Source organism: Trachemys scripta, chromosome 5, assembly GCF_013100865.1.
Source record: "Trachemys scripta elegans isolate TJP31775 chromosome 5, CAS_Tse_1.0, whole genome shotgun sequence".
NCBI classification, from domain to species: Eukaryota; Metazoa; Chordata; order Testudines; family Emydidae; genus Trachemys; species Trachemys scripta.
Window position 1 is genome coordinate 4972884 of NC_048302.1, and position 19999 is coordinate 4992882.

The window sequence follows — 19999 nt, forward strand, 5'->3', positions numbered from 1 at the left end:
CCTCCCAGGTTAATGCATATTCCAGATTTTACCCAAATACACACTTACAGCCAGTTTTCATTAACTGAACTACAATATATTAAAAAAAGAAAAGGGAGAGAGATTGGTTAAAAGATCAGTATACACACAGACATGAGTACAATCTTGAAATTCAGATTCATAGCAGAGATGGTGAGCTTTGTAGCAGGACAAGAGTTCTTTTAGAATTTAGTCCATAGGTTATAGTTCAGTGTCCAATATCATATTCAGGGTGTTCCATTTTAGGATTGGGATCTTAATCTTGCAACTCAAACTTCCCCTGATGAAGCTTAAGTAGATCTGAGATAAAAAAGGATTGGGACCCAAAGGTGGTTTATACAGTTTTCTACCAGCCACTTGATCATAGAGTCCTGGGTGAACAATAGGCTTTTGATGTAACCTTCTGTTTCCTAAACCTCACCGGTAATTAACTACATGAATGAACATAAGATAATTTATCCAGTAAGCAGTTTGTGATAAACTTTAAAGAGGCATATAGACAATGACATTATTGCACCCAAAATTCATCTACATGTTAATATTCCCTTTTGATATCTGAATCAATAGCTATAGTGACAGACAGGAACTGTCTGTTTACATGGCCAGCATCTATAAGTAAACACATATAATTAGCATCACCTCTAATTTTCTAACAATACAGATTTTCATTTCAAAGTTCTAGCCTATTTAGCATTGGATGCCCCTAATTACCATTTGCATACTTTCTAACTGTTTAAAGGTTGGCTTTGGGTTAGTTAGCCTGCAAGCTGTTTAACCCTTTCTGGCCACGTGTTATACTTTGTATAAGATTCATTGCAATTATATAACAGTGGTAGCAATAATGATTTTCATGGTTATATTTTAATTAGACAGCATCATATCTAGGAATGGTGCATATAAAATGGAGTAGTGCAGTGGAAGGGAAAGCATAGGGCATCCATCTCTTCTAAGACTCTACACAAGGCTTCTGGGTGAAAAGTCTATATCTGTTCTGCAAGCATGGGCGGCGGGTGAACAAGCTGTTGGGGGAGGCTAGTTCCCGGCCCCTCCCCCTCTGCCCAAGCCCCCTCCCCCGCCCCCACCCCCTCTGCCCCCCCTCCCCTGCCAGAGCCCAGAGTACCCCCTCCTGGCCCCCCGCGAACCCCCAGCCCCAGCCCCGGAGTACCGGATGGGCAGTGCAGCTGGAGCGCCCCCAGCCCCAGCATGCTCAGCGGGCAGTGAGGCCGGCACAGTTCCAGCACCCCCAGCTCCGGAGCGCTGGGTGGACGGCACAGTTCCAGCACCCCCAGTGCCAGGCAGGCAGCGTGTCATAGCCCCAGCACCCCCAGCCCCAGGCCTTGTCAGCACTGGCACCAGCCTGCCTGCACCAGCCTCTCTGCCCCGGAAGAGCGGGAAGGGAACTGGGAGTGGGCAAGAAAGTCCTCGGGGCAGAGCATGGGCGGGGCCATGTCAGGCACAGCCTCCCCCAGCCTATGATACCCACCGCCTATGTCTGCAAGGGCCTGATCCAAAGCAGATTGACTTCAATGGGTTTTGGCTCAGGCCGTAAATGCTTCTTGGGATAGGCTGTAAGGTTATGGCACCAACGCCTTTCAGCTGTGTGCACATGTGCTGAATCGGTTTGTTCCAGCAGTGAGGGGCTCAGGTCTGCTAAAAAGGATGAATCTCATTGAAAGCCCTATAGTGCCTGATAAACAAAATAGATGTGCGTTACAGGAGATGGGCTTTTTGGTAGCACATTAATAGTTAGTAACATGTTAATATTTTAACAGCCATACATATTTACATTCATATTTACAACTAGTGGTGTGTTTAAACCCTTCCCATTGTTTTGTTGTTAATGAGGGAGGCCATGATGACGATGATGATTTTGTAAGTGCTGACAGCATGCTTGGTTCTGCACAAGACCTAGACCCAAATCCTGTGAACACCTAGGTACCTGTGTGAATTTACTCACATGAGCAGTCCACTCAGGGCCAGTGGAAATACTCTTCTTCTAGGTAACGTTGTGCAGGTTGATTTGATTTTTCAGGATTTGAGCCATGGATATCAAGACAGTCCCTATCCTGAATAGTTTATTCTATCTAGAAATCTGTTTCAACCCTGTTTTAATGAATAAAAATCTTATTTTATGCTCTGGGCATGGTCCAAACGCAATGGAAAAATCTCTAAGTTCAGTGGACTTTGGATCTGGCCCTGATTGCTTTTAAGATTGTAGTACAGCTAGGTCAAGTGCCTGCATTTTATTTAGTGTATATCAGGGGAAAAGATGTTTTACATATTTATATATATATAACATTCACAAAATATAGCAATAACTGAAGTAAATTTATAATACTTCCTTTCATTTGGAAGAGGTATAGAAAAGTACCTGGCCAATACAGTACCATTAATCTATTCTCTTTTCTCCTTTCTCTCTTTACTTCTCTCTCTACAATAGAAGTGGAACAAAAAGGTAATTAAATACCTTTCAAATTATATATATTACTTATTTATAGGCTAAGTTATTTAACAGTTTAACGTTTAGTTGAAATACCTTTGTCATTAATTCTCACATTTTTTTTTTTTTTGGTTAAAGTTTATTTAGTTTCTCTGCTGCTCAACTTCACAGGATAATATATATTTTTGGCTGAAAAGATTTACTGGTCTAGTTTTCTTTCTCAATCTTCTACTCTAAAAACATGATTTAAAAAAAAAAAAAAAAAAGACCTTGTAGACACAGTGCCCCATACATTAGCTACTGTAAAATAGTCACAGCTTCATTGGCTCCACTGGAGTTCTGTCCATTTATACTAGGTGAGGTTGTGGCCCAAAATTTCGTGTATCATTTGAATTTGTGATTTTTCCCATGTTCTCTCTTTTTTCAGGGGGTTTAATCAACTTCTGAACTGTTGAAAATAATTGGTTGACTTCTAATCAAGAAGTGATAATTCAACTGCCCTGTATACCAGCCCCATGCTAATAGAAATGTCCAATGGGACACTTGTGCCTGCCCAGTTGTTATGTTTCAGGTCATCTTCATACCGTAATCAAACACACAAGAACATTGACTCAATTGTAATATGTGATGAGCCCCCTCCAACTCACACTGACGTCAATGGCAAAACTCCCATTGACCTCCCTGAGAGTTCGGTCAACCCCCTGGGTATTGTGCCCAGAACTCACGTAGCTTAAAGTCATTCTTCCATGTCGATCTGCATCAGCACAAGGGTCCGCCACTGGATCAGTTGCAGGAGTTAGGACCTCGGTGTGCACTTGAAATTTACTTTGTCTCCATCAATTTGTTTTTTATATTGTAATATCCCGTAGCACTCCCTGTATGCCAACACACATACATTTGCAGTATATTCTTCCCTTAATACAGATGCATAACTCCAGTGAATGAGAGTTAAACAGGGCATCAAAGGGAGAATGTAAACCCTAGACTGCACTGTAGTTTGCTGTCACATGCTGCAATCATTTCACTGCTTGCCAGGTTGTGCTCTGGCCCACGCTGTGTGTACTGCACTGTAGCACATAGTTCTCCTTCAGCTTATCAGTCAAAGATAAGATTTAAGTGTTACTTTAATTCTTACATCGGCAGGGCACATGTGCTGTGCCTTCTCCTAACCTCTGTCCATGCAACATATCACCCTAAAATCAAACCAAGCCAGCTGATCCCTGTCCCATTTCCATTCTGAAGTCTGAGCAGCAAAGCACAGCTAGCCAAACCGTTCCTGTATGCTCCTCTCATGTAACCGTAGAAGGTATATGTTTTAAGTTTGAATACTACTGTGTTTAACAGGACATTTTTAACTGATTAAAATCTAGACTTGGGTTCCTCTCCAGTGAACTTTATTCTTTTCCTTCCTTTCTTCCTTCCTTCCTTGCTTCCTGTCGTTTCTTTCTCCTCTCAGTATTCATCCATTGTTCATTTTTAATTGTGTGGACTGCATGTTCTGTGTGTTCTGTAGCAGCTTCAAAAATCATATTGCTAGTTATGGCCCATACTAGGGTATTTTTGTCTTCCTATTTGCTTTCAGTGTTCCTTTGAGTTGCCAAGGGATTTGCCTCTGTTTTGCTATGGTACCTTTAAAATATTTAATTCCACCTGGGCTATAAGGATGGGAATTTTTTTTTTTTTTAATTTCCATTTCTAGGGCAATCTTCAGCAGACTGTTCAAATTAAATATATGGAACAATTCCCCAGAAATTTACCCCTTCGCCTAGCAGGTATAGATATAGTGTAGAATATAATCTGAAAATACAAACCCATAAACCCCTTGGGAATACATATTCATTTCAGAGTTTAGAAAGGCGTATAGTCCAAGTAAGTACACCAGTAAAAATAGATTCCAAAAGCAGTAAGAAAATGAACTGATGTTGATTGAAAAGGCAGCAAAAATCAATATGGAGGAACACGTCCTGTTCTAGACCACTCACTGCCTGTGGTGAAGGTAACCTGCAAATAGACTACATTTGTTGTGGGCTGATCGTACTCTGCTGCAGAGCTATGAACAATTAGAAGTTAATGCCAAACCATCAGAGCTCTTTTTAACTTTATTTTTTTGTGTTTAACTCTTTTCCCCTCCAACAGTTTTTCTTTGTCCTGGCCTACTAAAAGGTGTATACCAGAGTGAACATTTATTTGAGTCAGACCATCAGTCTGGGGCTTGGTGCAAGGATCCTCTACAGGCTTCTGACAAGATTTACTACATGCCCTGGACCCCATACAGAACTGACACCCTGACGGAGTATTCTTCCAAGGATGATTTCATAGCTGGGAGACCAACGACCACCTATAAGCTCCCTCACCGGGTAGATGGCACTGGATTTGTAGTGTACGATGGGGCTTTGTTCTTCAACAAGGAGCGAACCAGGAATATAGTCAAGTTTGACTTGAGGACAAGAATAAAAAGCGGGGAGGCTATCATAGCAAATGCCAATTACCATGACACCTCTCCTTACAGGTGGGGAGGCAAGTCCGACATAGACCTAGCGGTGGATGAGAACGGGCTATGGGTAATCTATGCAACAGAACAAAACAATGGCAAAATTGTCATTAGCCAGTTAAACCCTTACACCTTAAGGATCGAAGGGACGTGGGATACAGCCTATGACAAAAGGTCGGCTTCCAACGCTTTCATGATCTGTGGGATTTTATATGTGGTGAAGTCGGTGTATGAAGATGACGACAATGAAGCCACAGGAAATAAGATAGACTATATTTACAACACTGACCAAAGCAAGGATAGTCTGGTGGATGTTCCCTTTCCAAACTCGTACCAGTACATCGCTGCTGTGGATTATAACCCCAGGGACAACCTCCTTTATGTATGGAACAACTATCATGTGGTGAAATATTCTCTGGATTTTGGACCACTGGACAGCAGATCAGGTAAGGTTCTGTGCTAAGTTTTGCTTTTGTCTTCCATTAACTATAACCTGAAGCTGGTTTGTTTTTTCTGTGAAGTTAAAGTATATTTCTCTTTGATTGCCTGTGTGTGTGCATGACTTAAGGCCTAGTTCTCCTCACCCTTAATGCTTAGCTGCTTCAAAGAGACACTTTACTGTTTACAGAACATTTTCTTTATAGCTTACTTTGAAAATAAATGGAAATAGGAATAAATTGTCAGTGATAAGCCTGAGCCAATCTTCAAATATCAAAGTTCCTGTTCAGATCATCAGAATCACCAGTGGAGATGCCTGTTTCATTGTATTTTTTCTATTCATGAATCCCCCTTGCTTTTATGACCATGCCAGAACATTACTTTTGTGAAACATAGCTCAGATGTTGCTCTCATTGTAAATACCATGGGGCAGATCCTCAGCTGGTTTAAATCAGTGTAGCTTGCAGTGAAGTCAATGAAATATTGAAGAATGACATGAGCTGAGAATCTGAGCCCAGATATTTGCGTGCATATGTGCGCGCGCACACACACGTTTTGTTTGTTGTCCGTGTATTCGTGATTAATTTCAGAGTAGGAAACATGATCCAGACTGATTTTTCTTGTTTCTCTGGGTCATTCATGTTGCTGTTCTGTTAAAAAATAGTTTGGGTTGGTCATATTGTTTAAATCTTAATAGAAGGAAATTATATTCCATGACTAAGTAAAGACGAAAGCTTATGGTCCAATACGTCTGTTAGTCTATAAGGTGCCACAGGACTCTCTGTTGCTTTTTACAGTCCAGACTAACCCGGCTACCCCTCTGATAAGTAAAGACTGGAATCCAACTTCCAGTGGATTTCCATCAGACATCATCACCATAATTATATTTGGCTGATTTTTTCATTAATTTGGATCAAATTCTTCCTTGTACATAAGTGTAAATCCGGAGTTACTCCATTGTCAGTGAATTTGGCTCTAATTCACTAAATCATGCAGAAGTCTCAATTATTTTCTTTTAGGTTTTAAAAGTGTTTACTCCTATACAAACTATCTGCAATAATGATTTAAATTCAGTTTATCTATGATAGATTGTATCTTTCCTGAATGCTGAACAGGTAACAGGAAAAGTAGAATTAATATAATTTAGAAGGTGAATCATTTAGTTATTAATGTGTTATTTTTTTCTCCTAAAATGTTACCATTCTGTTAAATACGATGACAAAGAAAAGACTATGGGCATGTCTACACGAACACGTTAGTTGGCAGAAAGCTGGGGTCTGAATCTACCTTGCACTAGACTGAGGCACACTCACTGTCTCTGTGGACCCTGATACCACACTGTAAAAGTTCCCTAAGCACTTTGGTCTGCTCCCGGGTCCAAGCTAGGTAGATCAAAGTGCACTACAGAACTTTTAGTGCACCACGGCAGGGGCCATGTGGACGCTCAGGACTTGTCTATGCTGCCCTGCAGTTCAGACTACAGGCATCTGAACAGAGGTGAGCACCAAAATGTTGTGCTGTAACTCCCTGTGTGGATGCTGCAGGCGCAAATTAAAAGGTTCCCAGTTCATATTAATGTAGTCGTCTTCTAAGAGGACTTGCAAAGTAGGAACCTAACTGTAGGACAGTGTAAGACATGCCCTTCGGCAGGGCTGTGGAAGGATGTTTCGTGCCCTAGGCGAAACTTCGACCTTGCGCCCCCCCCCCTCCCCCCCCCCCCGCCCCTGAGGCGCCCCCTCCGCCCTGAGGTGCCCCCCCTGTGGCAGCTCCCCACCCCCCACCCTGAGGCACCCCTCCCCCGCCCCAGCTCACCCTGCTCCGCCTCCTCCCCAGCACTCTGTCACTGCTTCACTTCTTCCGCCTCCCAGGCTTGCGGTGCCAATCAGCTTAGGCGCTGCACGCCTGGGAGGCGGGAGAAGTGAAGCAGCCACGGCATGCTGGGGCGGGGAGTTCCCCTGTGTGCCGCCTCTCCTGCCCCCCTTGCTGCAGGTGGCCCTCCCTGCGCTCCACTGCCCCAGCTCCCTCCGCCTAAATGCCGGCGACGACCGGGGCGGCCGAAGATCCGGCCGCTGCGGTCTCTGTCAAAGAAAATGGCGCCCCCCAAATCCTAGCGCCCTAGGCGACTGCCGAGGTCGCCTAAATGGTTGCACTGGCCCTGCCCTTTGGGAGCAGAAGGCTAACGCGGAGTAGATTTACACCCCAGGTTGCTGTAAACTTAAGTGGTTCCTATAGACAAGTCCTGAAGAAGTCCCGAAGAAGCAGTTCAAGGTCTTTAGGTTGCAGGAGAGGAGTAATACAATGTTCTGATCCATCCATTTCTCTGTATTCAGGCTGTGATTAGTGTGCACAACAATACTTTTAGATAAAGAGATTTTAAATGAAATTGTGACTTTGCAAATCTGGGAATGAGCAGAAGTGAAAATAAGTTCCAGCCCTACAGCAAAATGCAGGGAAATGAGGAGAAACATGAGACAAAAGACCCGGAGTTGGAACTGTGAGAAGGAAGAACAAGGAGAATGTAAGGGTATTGATCTATGAAAGATTTCAGATGGGGAGAAAAAATGAAAAGTATTGCTTCACTCCACAAGTTAATGATGAGCACATACTTTGTGAGTGGTGGAGTGAAACGGAACAATATGTGAGTTATTGGTCATCCGAAAGGAGCAAAAATCAATTGCATTCTTTTCTTATTCTAGTGTATTTTATCCTTTTTGAGAAATCTTTTCCATATACTTCAATGGAGTCGGTGCTGTCCCTTTTCAGATGGTGGCTGTGGACAGTAATTGAATCTGTTACAAAAAAAATTAATCTCGCCTTCAGTGAAAAATGAGGTGGTTGCAGGTTTGTGAACAAGAGAAATATATTTTTTTTTTTTGTTCTTTCCTTTCTGAGCTCAGAAGTTCAGCGTGAGAACTGAGCAATCTTTGGGGCTATTTGGATGCTGTGCTTAGTGTTGCTTCATTATAGAGGTAAGGGCTATTTGTGACATTTTGATCTGGATTTGTAATTCCCCTCATTTTAGAAGAGTTTTGGTAAAATTAAATATTGAGTGAAAATTAAAATTGCAGGTGGAAAACATTTTACTGGGGGAAAATATTTGTTGTGGAAAATGGCAAGAATTGTTTGAGATTCACTTCAGGTAATTTTGCAGTTGCAACAGGGGCTTGACTGTCACCAGCTTTAGGCCTTCCCCTTCCTTCCCCTCCTACCCCCCAAAAACCTCCCCCCTCCTGTTTGCAGTTGTTCCAAAGCATGGAATTTAACCCTGTTGGAATACATCATCCTGTGATGTCACAGGTCTCCAGGATTGCGTGGGACTTGTGAGGTCATTGATCCTAAAAAATGATACGTTCTCAAATAGAGAGCCAAGATGGGCCAAGGACCCTTCACAAAGACAAATAAGTGAACTTGGCTGCAAAATTCCCCACACAGCCTCATTGGTGGGGTCATTATTTTACTTCCAAATCCAACAGACTCGCTCATTTCTGAGTGAGTGGGTGAGTCGACGTTTACTAGACTTATACATTTGGATGTGTTTGTGGATAAGGGAGAGAATCTTCATTCTGTAGAGAATGTCTGTGGCTCTTTCCTTCTCTCATGAGTTAAGGCCCAATATACTGCACTTTGAAGTCAATGGGAGTTTTTTACGTTGACATCAGTGGGTATTGGATCAGTCCCCAAAATGTCACCTTTAACAAGGAACAGCACAACAGCTGAGGAAGCAGACAGCAATAACAGCTGTAGCAGTCTGGTAAGCAGTGAAGGAATCTGATCTCTTTCTAAGAAAAATTCATGGATAGCTTAATATTTGTTTTTCCTGTTTTAAAAATGCCTGAGATGTACAGCGCCTTTACAGCCAATTGGTGTCTTTAGTCCAAGCACGAAACAGTTAAGTAGTACTTTCCTCTAACGTCACAATTTCAGAGTAGCAAAACATGTAAACAATATGTGTTTAATTAGAAAATAAAGAAAAAGATGATAAAATTGATGGGGAGAATTGCCTGTTAAAAATCAATTAGGAGAGAAGTTTAGAAAAAAAGGCCTTCGGAAAACAAAAGTTGCCGGCAACAAGAAAATTGATTTATCACACAACCTAAATAGCGAGTAGCATATTGGAAATATATTTTAATAAAAACTCCAAGCATACAAACATAAAAACAAACAACCAGGTGTTTGAGTCTTTGCTTTCCTTGAGATAATCATTCTTTTTACCTTCTCTCAAAACAATCTAGAGGAATAAGTCTTTTAATTGCATCCGTTTGTTTCCCCCCCAATTAATACTTTTTTGTGGACTTTAATTGAAAGGTGCATCTCCAAATGTAGCTTTTATACACATTGGAGAGCACTGCTATAAAAATGTTTTCTACATCCGATTGCTGAAGTGAAACAATAGGTCTTTGCTCCTTGCAGGGGATCGGTGGCAAAGGATCATGGGAATTCAGCAGCTTGGCCTCTGTAGTGATTTAAAGAAGTAGACAAGGGGGCACGTTGAAATCTTAGATCTGTAGCAAAGTCAAGTGAAATTCAATTGAGCTGGAGACAGCCAGTTCAGTGCTTTTTACAGAGTGAAACCAAATATTGATTTTTTTCTCAAAAACTGCTAATTAAATGCTGCATTTTAAGGAGTTTCCTCCCTTTGTTATTTTATTGGGAGCTGGATTCAATTACTGTAAAGGAATCTTTTGAAGAAAGGTCGGCTTAGGGTCCACAAAACCTATGAAGCTGATTGTTAACCCATATCTCCAGGGGGTGATATTGGATAGAAGGAAATGATCTATCCCTCCTGTTCTTCAGTCTCTACTGGGGCCATTTGCTTCATGGATGCCTGTCGGTGGATTGGTCCCTTCTTATATCGATCTTCTGCTAGTCTGGTTCCTTGCCTGTTGGGTGGAAGTAACATTGAAAACGACTCTTCACTTCCATCAGTATTCTCCATAACAAATGCTCCAAGAACTTCAACTAAAATAATAGTGTTCATGTTCTGGTGTACCGCTGGCAACATTATGCTCCAGAATTGAGCTGAGGACAAAATTGTGAGTGGCGCACATGAAATAAAGACCCTTTCCTGTACCTTTTATGATCCTATTAACCCGAGCTATTTATTCTGATCACCCCCATCTGGTGACCCAGATGGCATAAATCATCTGAAAAACCCCACCCTTGTCTCCTTCTGTACTACTGGAGTAAAACAAGGATGGCGTTTGGACAGTTACACTCACGGATAGGGTGTGGTTTATCCTCCACAGCAGCAGTGCTGCCCCTGCCTCCTCACCGAGGAGCAGTCCTTAAGAACTCCACTCGTTATGTGAGGTCCTTCGTTCTGCTCTGTACCCCTGTAAGAGACAGGTATAGTCTAGCCTGCTGACATTTGAGCCTGTAGGTGTAAGTAAATGCTACTCAGCGTGACTGAGACCTGCAGAATTGATCCCTGAAGCCCCAGCCTGTCCCATAACAAATGCTGGGATTAAAAATAATTAATGATGCTTGTCAGGATTCAAGGCCATGCATCAAATTCCATTCTTACCGCAGTGGGAATCCAGAGTAATCTCACTGGTTTCAGCAGAGTTATTGTGGATTTACACCAATGTCACTGGGAGCAGAATGATTGTACCAGAGCAATCTGTCCAGAAACACGTGTTCACCCTCTAGAGAAGAATTTTCTGTTGTATTTTAGGTGTAATTCATGCTGGGACATACATAGGCAGGGTTCAGGGGCTAGTCTAATGCAGTCCTTTTTGACACAGATGGACTTCTGCCACTGGTGAAAGGTGTGTGGGGGTGGGGTCGGGGTGGGGGGGGGGGTGACAGTTTCTCCTGACTGTACACTCTTACAGTAAGGAGTGTAGGGCTCTCCGATGTTGTATTATTGCAGGGAGTTAGTTACATGTGACTGTGCAGGACACGGTGTCAGTTTTGAACAGCTACAGTCAAACCAATGAATTCTTGAATCCATTTCTCAAGACATGTCCAGTTTCCGTATTCTGGGCAGGTGAAACAGAATAACATATATTCTGCTTACCACTTCTGTGGCAGAGCTGAAAACTAGTTGGTTTGAGCTCTGACATCACTGCAATTAACTGGAGATATCTACACTTCAGTTAGCCTCCCTTGAGTCAGAGCAGCCAGGCTGCAAAATAACTCTTTGAGCTGCACTGAGTGATTGGAGCAGTTGCTGATTTGTGCTAACTCAAGCTGTTGCTAGACCCCTGCTGGGCCAGCAGGCTTGAATTTAAAGTGCCATCACACTCCAGCTAAAGATTCTTGCCTGTGTGTGGGTGTTAGGTTAGGGGCAGCACTTGAGTTAACTCTGCAATGAAGACAAACCCTTAAGCTTACCCTGGATACAATGGTGGTGACATTTGTTGGCAGGGGAAACATTTTGAGGAAGTGTCAGTTGTTGTGGGTGCACCCTTAGTTGTGAGAGCATTAGCTCTCCGGGTGTTAAAATGCTTTGCTTTCTCAAGCTCTTACTGGGACTGGGTTCATCTGCTGCTCCTAGCACTTCAAGAAACAGAGGTGGATGGAAATGCCCACAGTTGGTTGGAGATTGCCTCCTTTACTCATGGCAGTGGCCCATACCTTTGTCAGTCAACAACCACACTTCCGTGAGGTGTTCTAGCCAGGCTAACTCTGAAGGCCCTTGAGCAGCGTAAGCTATTATTGAATGGGGCTGCATGGTCTTTTAGGTAGGCTAGAGGCTACCAAGAGCATGTTACAACTATGCTGCCTAATCCACACTGGTTGCACAGCCTTTCTCTGGAGTTGATTACTATCTGTAAACTCTAAATGGTCTAGCTCCGAGTTACCTTAGAGACCACCCATAAACCCTGATGTGACACCTGAAACCTGCCCTGCTTAGGGTGAAACCTCCCGGCGCAAGATTGGCTGGCGTGTAGAATTATCTCCTGCTGGAAATCTCTCTGAGTCTAAGCATATCTATTTTTAGAACATGATGCAAGATTCACGTTTTCATTCAGTCTTTTTTTAGTAACTGTGAGTGTTGGAATTTCCTTGGCAGTCAGTTTCCTAGCTGGAAACCCTCCACTCTGATTCTGGTCTGTTCAGGACAGCTGATTAGTTTGCTTTAGTGGGCTTAGAAATATATGCTTCCTGTTTTGGAGGAACTGTTTTATTCTCTTGATCTAAGCTATGCCCAGGGAGCCCATCCATTACAGTGCTGTGTACCTGACAAACGTGAAATTAAGAAATAGTTATGCCCATCTGGTAACATGTAGCATTCATATAATGCCTACATGTGTGTTGGAGACTTCTATATATTGTATATTAGCACTGTGTTTTACCAGGCATGCAGTGAAATGTGGTACTAAACTATTGTACCTATCTTTGACATTTAAAAAAATGCACAGAATGCATGTTAAACTTTTATCCCAGGTTTGTGTTTAGTATTGGAGTATGCTCTCTTGACGTGTGATGGCAACCATTTAATTCAGTAAATTCCCCGGCTTCTGCTTTGTCTTCTTTTTTTAAGCAGTTTTACAATGCAGATAAGGTGAACCCTCTGTCCTTAAAATATGCTAATTAAGTGCATTTGCGTCTCAGTTAAAAGATGTGGCTGTGTAGTGATGAATAAGAACTTTAAACACATATGACACCTCGTTAAAATGTAATTTTCACATCATAACTCTGAGCCCTTTACTTTGACAGCTGAGTAATGTGAATGGTGGGCAGAGAATCTTGAACATTTTCACAGCAGTCACGTGCTAATAGGTAGCTGAAAGCCGCTTCCTGCATTGTTCAGCTTGAAACATCCTTGCCAGGGAAATACATCAAGAGAGCTGTAGAATTTTAAATCACGCTTGTGTACAGGATATGAATTGCTACAGTTTCAAGATCCCAGGGTGATAAGACACATTTCCTGTCTTTGAAATTTAATCCAGGCTGCATTTCAAAATCCAAATTGAACCTTGGTGTTGTACATCTCCTTATGCTGGATGAGAGCAATATTTCAGGGGGCTTCTAGTTGTTAATTGCAGATGATTCTGTATTTTTATTTTCCAGTTGATTTCCTCTGAGCATCCCTAGCTCTCCTCTACAGCTCTTCTTCACCGCTTGCAGCGGTTGCTGTTGGCCTACGTACATTGTTGCTGGAGTTGTTATAGGAAGCCCAGCCGTTGCTTAAGGTAGCAGTCACATGGGTGTTCATGATGAACTAAATTGTTGGCTTATAGTCTTTAATATCTCCCTTTATGTGATTGTGTCCCAGTAGTTGAAGAAGGGTACCCTTTAAATAAATTGTGTTCCTTTCTGCTGTGTAGCCAGAAGGGTCTGTCAGTCCTGGCAAGGTCAAGAATTCAGTCCAACTGACTCACTGTGTTTGGAATGACACTTGCACCTTAGTGTTAATTTGTTGGTCTAGCTACTTATTTAAAAGCATCAAGCTAACGAGATAACGCCCAAAGACCAGTTAATACATTTGTTGGACGTTACGGCGTCTGCCTTTTTTTCTTCTTCTTTTACTCATTAAAAATGGTGCTTGTTAAAAATGATAACGTAGTACTATTGGCAGCTCTTATAACGGTCATCCTGCCAATCAGCAACCAACGCTGGAGTGGGAACTTTCTTCTGTTCTGCCGTCTCATGAGAACTCTCAAATTCCTGCAGTGCGAGATCCCCAATATTCCAAATGCTCCTTTTGTGGAGCGGCTCAGACATTTTACTAGAGCTTGGCTTGCACAAAGTGAGTGTCTTCTCGGCCTTTCCAGGAAAAACAGATGTGTGGCTTCTTGCTCCCCTGAAATAAAATCATCCTTCCATAAATGGGAAATAGCTTTGCCGAGAGGAGATAGAGGGTTCATAGTATTCCCTCAATCACTACTCTTCTCACTGCACCTATTCACATCGTCCTGAAGAAAATGTCACAGCAGTCCAGCCAGTGGGAGAGTTGGACATATATTTTCCTGCTTCGAAGACCCAGCTGTATCTCTCCGGGGTTTAAATACCACCATTGTAAAGAAATGTAAATTCACCATCTAAAAACTACAACAAATAGATAAATGTGTTTTCCTTTCACCAGTTACTTATGATCATTTGTGTATATCCACATGCTACACCTCCCCAGTATAGTATGTTTTAGTGAGGGCTGAGGTTTGATGATCTTTTATTTTCCCCCAGAATAACTTTTTCATATCAGCTCCAAACAGGGTGGATTTGATTTAAATCATGATTTAAATCACTAGTCAGGAAGACTCGATTTAATCATGGTTTTCTCCATAAAAGTGCATTCTTTTGGTAGACGCTAGGTACACGCTATACATTTTTAAAGTGATTTATTTTGAAAACTTTTCAGATTAGTTTACAGCTATATCAGAAAATGAATGATTGTTTGGTTATTTCATTTACCAAAGGTAATTGAAGCAGATATTTATGATGTCACTGGGAGGTGAACTATCTCCAATTCAACAGGTTAATCATTAAGGGTACGTCTATACTTACCTCCAGGTTCGGCGGTAAGCAATCGATCTTCTGGGATTGATTTATCGCGTCTTGTCTAGACGCGATAAATCTATCCTGGAAGTGCTCGCCGTCGACGCTGGTACTCCTGCTCCGCGAAAGGAGTACGCCAAGTCGACGGGGGAGCCTGCCTGCCATGTGTGGACCCGCGGTAAGTACCTTGTAGTTCGAACTAAGGTACTTCGACTTCAGCTACGTTATTCACATAGCTTAAGTTGCGTATCTGAGTTCGAACTGGGGGGTTAGTGTGGACCAGCCCCAATATTTGAAGTATTTTCTTGCCATTCTGTATTAGGAGGAGAACATCATCAGACAGACATTTAAATTGTTTTATTTAATTAAAACAACAATGTTAAGTATTCTGGATTTTTTTTTCTTCAACATCAAACATATAGTATTTTAACAAAAAAAGCATATGAATTTTTTAATTTAGTTGAACATTCATGTTTTTTAAAACCAGGTTTGTTTTTGCTGTGACTTTCTTTAAAACATCATCAGCAAACATATATTTCTTGAATGGTTCACCCTTAGCTTTGAAGTATATTACAGTTGGCATGATGGATGGATGATTGCTAGATGTCCATGCCATAGCCAACTCCTCTTCTTCAACAGTTAAGGTTTGACCCTTGTAGCGAGTATTGAGAATATTTGCAAGAAAATTAGCTGGAGATAGTGTTTGTCCCATTCGTTTTTTTAATGCTTGTAATTTAACTCTGTCATTGCATATTTCTCTTTTTAAGAAGTCATTCAGTTCCTTCCAAATTTCAGCAGCATCAGCAATAAAACAGCTATTTCCCTGCATTTTGTTCAAGGCTACAGAAATAGGCTTCAGGGTACTCAGCATGTGTTCAACATTTCTCTTAAGCCCAAGTTGAGAACTTGGGCTGTGACAGTGCCATCTATTTTTTCACGATTTTTTGCACAAACTGTCATCAGATTAGGCCAGTTCTTGATATAGTGCTGAAAACAGTCCAGTAGCGTTCCATCACATGTCTTGTGGTAGAGTTAGCTTGGTTCCTCCCACTTTTTTCAGAGCAGCTGCTGCAAAGTGGTTGTTATGGAAGTATTTTGCAATTTCAACAACATTGGCCTTTATTTCTGGAACACTTTCTCATATTCAGTGCTCAAAGCACTAACGTCTCTAAGTGTTATTATCCAGGATGGCTTGATTTAAATCACAGATTTTAATCATGATTTAAATCAGCAAGCAGGAAACCTTTATTTAAATAATCACTTTTAATCTTATTTTTTATGTATATGTTTTAGGGGTTTTTTTTCCTAAAGAGGAGTTGATTCTCATTGGCTAGTAACCATTCAAATGTTGACTTGCAACTAAATACTTTAAATCGGGGGCTTCTGTTTTGATAACCAGTAGGATCTATACACATTTATTTAAGGAGTTATATAGTTTAACATACTTTTTTCTGTATCTTTGTTTTTACATGCATTTCTTCTTTACTAGACAACAATTAATTGTTTACTTATGATTTGTGTGAAGCTGCATTTGAATTAAAATTGGAAATAAATTAAAATGCACAAAAACAGCTTCTTAAAAATATTCTTTATTATTTTTATTATTACTTAAAGAAAATTTGCTTAAACGTGCTGGGATATATAAGGAAAAAGTAAATGTATCAAAACATGTTTTGCATTTAAAACTAACTGATTTATTAAACAAAGGAAGTATTAGCTGTAGTTTGTGACTTGAACTGATTGCTTCTGGTCACCATGTCCTTCAAGATTTTAGAAGTATTAGATCTCATCTGCCCGCATTTAATTTTTTTCATAGATTGGAAGAAGAAAACAAGCTTTACTGCTTTTTCCCCTCAGTGTCTCAGCTTTGAATGAACTAGTCATTGAACTCAATTAGTTGAATAAATTGAAATGAAGAAAATATTCTCTCTGCTCCTGAAGAAGAGCCTACTGCTGTCTTACGGCAATTTAGCACTTCAGCGGCTCCTGTTCCAGGTGCTTAGACAGTTCAGTGGTCTGACTTCCTTTAAAACGTCAACAGCAAACATGTGCTGCTTGTTTTTTATTATTGTTTAGTTTAAATTGCTTTGATAAATCCTAGTAAGTTTAGGCTGTAACATAGATTGTCAATATTCCAAATTTAATTTTGAATGGGCTTATTTTAAGGAGAAAAATATATTTCATTTAAATAAAAAAATCCCTAGTTTAAAAAATATTGATTTTTATCCACCCTGATATTATCCCAATTTTACAACTTGCCTTCCTAAGGATAGAGATTTAACATACTTATTGGCAGAGGCACTGTGTTATAGTGGATAAATCCACCATCGCCTTGGAGATCAGGGGTCTGTTACCCGTTCTGTTACAACCTGCCTGTGTGACCTTTGGGAAGTCACTTAACTCTGTTACTCACTTGCTGATCTAGAAGATGGACCTTCATTGGCCCATCCCCTCTTGGGCTGAGGAGGCATTTTGGGGGAAATTCAGGAAGTAAAGTAATAATGCGATTGAGGTCAGTGGGAGCTCTGATTTCACCCTTCATCCCTGAGTTTCCATTCACGCTCTGCCTGGTTCAGAGGAAAACACATTTTTGACCTACGCACCCCACTGTAACACTGCATTTAATCACACACACAAACAATTTAAAATGAACATAAACAAAGGCCAGCTCCGGTGCCTAAAGAGACGAGAAAGAAAGATACAACTATGCACTTTTAATGTGCACTTTATTTGTGAAATAACAATGGTGATAGGTGTCTTATATGAGCCTAGGCAGAGAAATAGACAAACAGCAAAACTATTTTTTTCCTGTGTGTTTTCCTCCATTGGCTTTGAGGAGAAAGAATCCGAACTAATTGTTAAATCGAGTAAATTTCTTCAATATTTTACTCTTCCTGCCCTTGAAAACTGGCTCTGGTATGAGACAGTGCCAAAACCTGCCTATATTTCAAGTTTTGTGACACACGTGATTTTTGTTGGCCAGATCTAGAAATATTAGACATTTTACAAATGATGTGATAAAGGAGCCAATATTTCCACCTCCAAAAGTACTTACCCCATTCAGTCTGAATTTTCAGAAGATATTCTGGTTTTCAATGACACTTAACCCTAAAAAATAGAAATACATGTATTTATTTACTCACTTTTTTATTGTTGCCAAGTGGCTTAAAGTCTTCTTTATAATTGGACTGTAGCCATAACTTGAGCTATGGAGAGGAGACCAACTATATATAATAAAACAGTACCACACACTTGAAGGCCCAGAACTATAAAATCTAAGGCCTCTAGGTCCAAAAAAACACAGGTCTCTATCCCTGGGCCTAAAGGTTGATGTCTGTTTGTTGTAGAAATAAACTTGTGTGTTTTCCACCCCAATCTTCAAGCAACCAAGAGATGGCAGTTTACTTATGCACAGATAGTCCAAGATTCAGCAATGCAATTAAGCGCTTGGTTAAGTGCCTTGGTGAATCAGGGTGGTGATGGACAAACCTGCTTCTTCTGAAGTCCTGGTAAAAAACTCCTATTACCATCAGTGAGAGCAGATCTGTGTCTCCAAACTATCCACTGCAAAATTTGCAAATAGCCTGGCTAATATAGAACTATTTTTCTCCAAATGTAGCTGACACACCAGTTGTCAAGGAGCTGCAGTTTTCACATGAGCCTAAAAGAGTTAGGGGCCCAAATACCCATTGTAAATCAATGGGGTTAGGCCACTATCTCCCTTAGACACCTATAAAGGTGCCAACCATACTTATATGGGAAGTGTTTTAAAGTGGTAGTACCAAGATTGTTTTGAACTAGAAGGAGAAAAAGAAACTTTAGACCTTTTTGCTGCTCTGGCATTTTAAAGGGGACTGAAAGGGGGACTAAATTTACACCCAGTGTCTGGCTCCTTCACAGTGCCAGAGAAGTGGAAAAGGGCCTCAGTATAAAAGATAATATGGTTCTCTATGTTCGTACAGTGCCTAGCACAGTGGAGCCCCATTCTGGTTGAGGCCTCTAGATGTCACCACTTCCATTGTTAAATAAAAGCAATAATGGAAGAGGTGGGAAATAAAGTGCATCAGAAGGGACACAAAATGTGTTAAGTTAATGGAAAAATGTGCACTCTTTCATTGCAGAACAAAGCTGCGTACATGCATTTTTAGTGCACCTTTCCACCAGAAAATACATCTGTTTGCTACAGCTTTGGAACCCTCGTACAATGAGTGGTCACTTCCAAACTTCTTTTTATATCCACTGTGTTTTTATCTCCTCAGTCCACCTTGCTGTACCTAACTTAATCATAGGAGTCTAAATAAAAAAACCCACATCTGTGATGACTCAAACCTTCTGTCATCTAACACAGAGTCTGTTCGAATGGGTTTACGTCTTTTGCATTGGAACGATGTTCTCATCAACAACAAAATTGGAACTAGAATGTGAAGGGTTAAATGTCACCCCAGTTCATGCAAATAGAAGTGCTAGTCAGTGAACAACAATATGTAAACTTTGCAGAGTGAAAGTTTCATCTAAGTAAGAAAGAAATGTAGGTTAGGGAATCTGTTCAGTAATATTCAGCATACAGTAAATGTCCTAAAAATGGAGGGTGTTTTTTTTTTCTATCAGTATAGAAATATCTCTATAATTACTAGTTAATTATATGCCCTTTCTTTGTACTCTGAAATTTCCCTTTCAAAGTAGCAACCTTCTGATATTCTTTTTCAAAGCACAACAAAAAATGTAGATTAACCAAAGGCTCCTGCAGAAAGTAACCTTCAAACCAGTGTGTGGCTCAAAGAAGCCAAATCAAGCATCATGTTTGTGCTCCCACCTCCCCCTTCTTTCCCTGAATGTTTTCAAAGTCTACTACAACTATGATGCCTTGAACTAATACTAACAGTCACATTGTCTCTTGTTAGCGAAGGAAAGCTCTGTCTTTGAAAAACCGTATTTAATTAGATTTAACCACCCCCAAACTCCTATATTAAGGAGATGCTAAGGATGCAGTGTTAAGCACTTTGAAGCCAGGGAATGCCAAATTTAAGGTGATACACTCAACCTTAGCCCCATTAAAATACGGTCTTTCTTCATATGATCGTATGTCTCTTTTCCATACATACTGTGTTTCAACAGCCTTAGATACACAGGGAGAAAATACTAGGGCTCTTTAATCTAGCAGAGGAAGG

At 40.9% G+C, this 19999-nt stretch overlaps 1 protein-coding gene across 1 annotated transcript in view; it reads left to right on the plus strand.

Moving 5' to 3' along the window:
* ADGRL3 (adhesion G protein-coupled receptor L3) overlaps positions 1–19999 on the plus strand; it is a gene marked incomplete in the record, with an annotated part of 777222 nt that overhangs the window by 494844 nt on the left and 262379 nt on the right. The window contains 2 exon segments of the mRNA XM_034772562.1: positions 2459–2473; positions 4595–5395. Of these exon segments, the coding sequence (XP_034628453.1) occupies positions 2459–2473; positions 4595–5395 (816 nt within the window).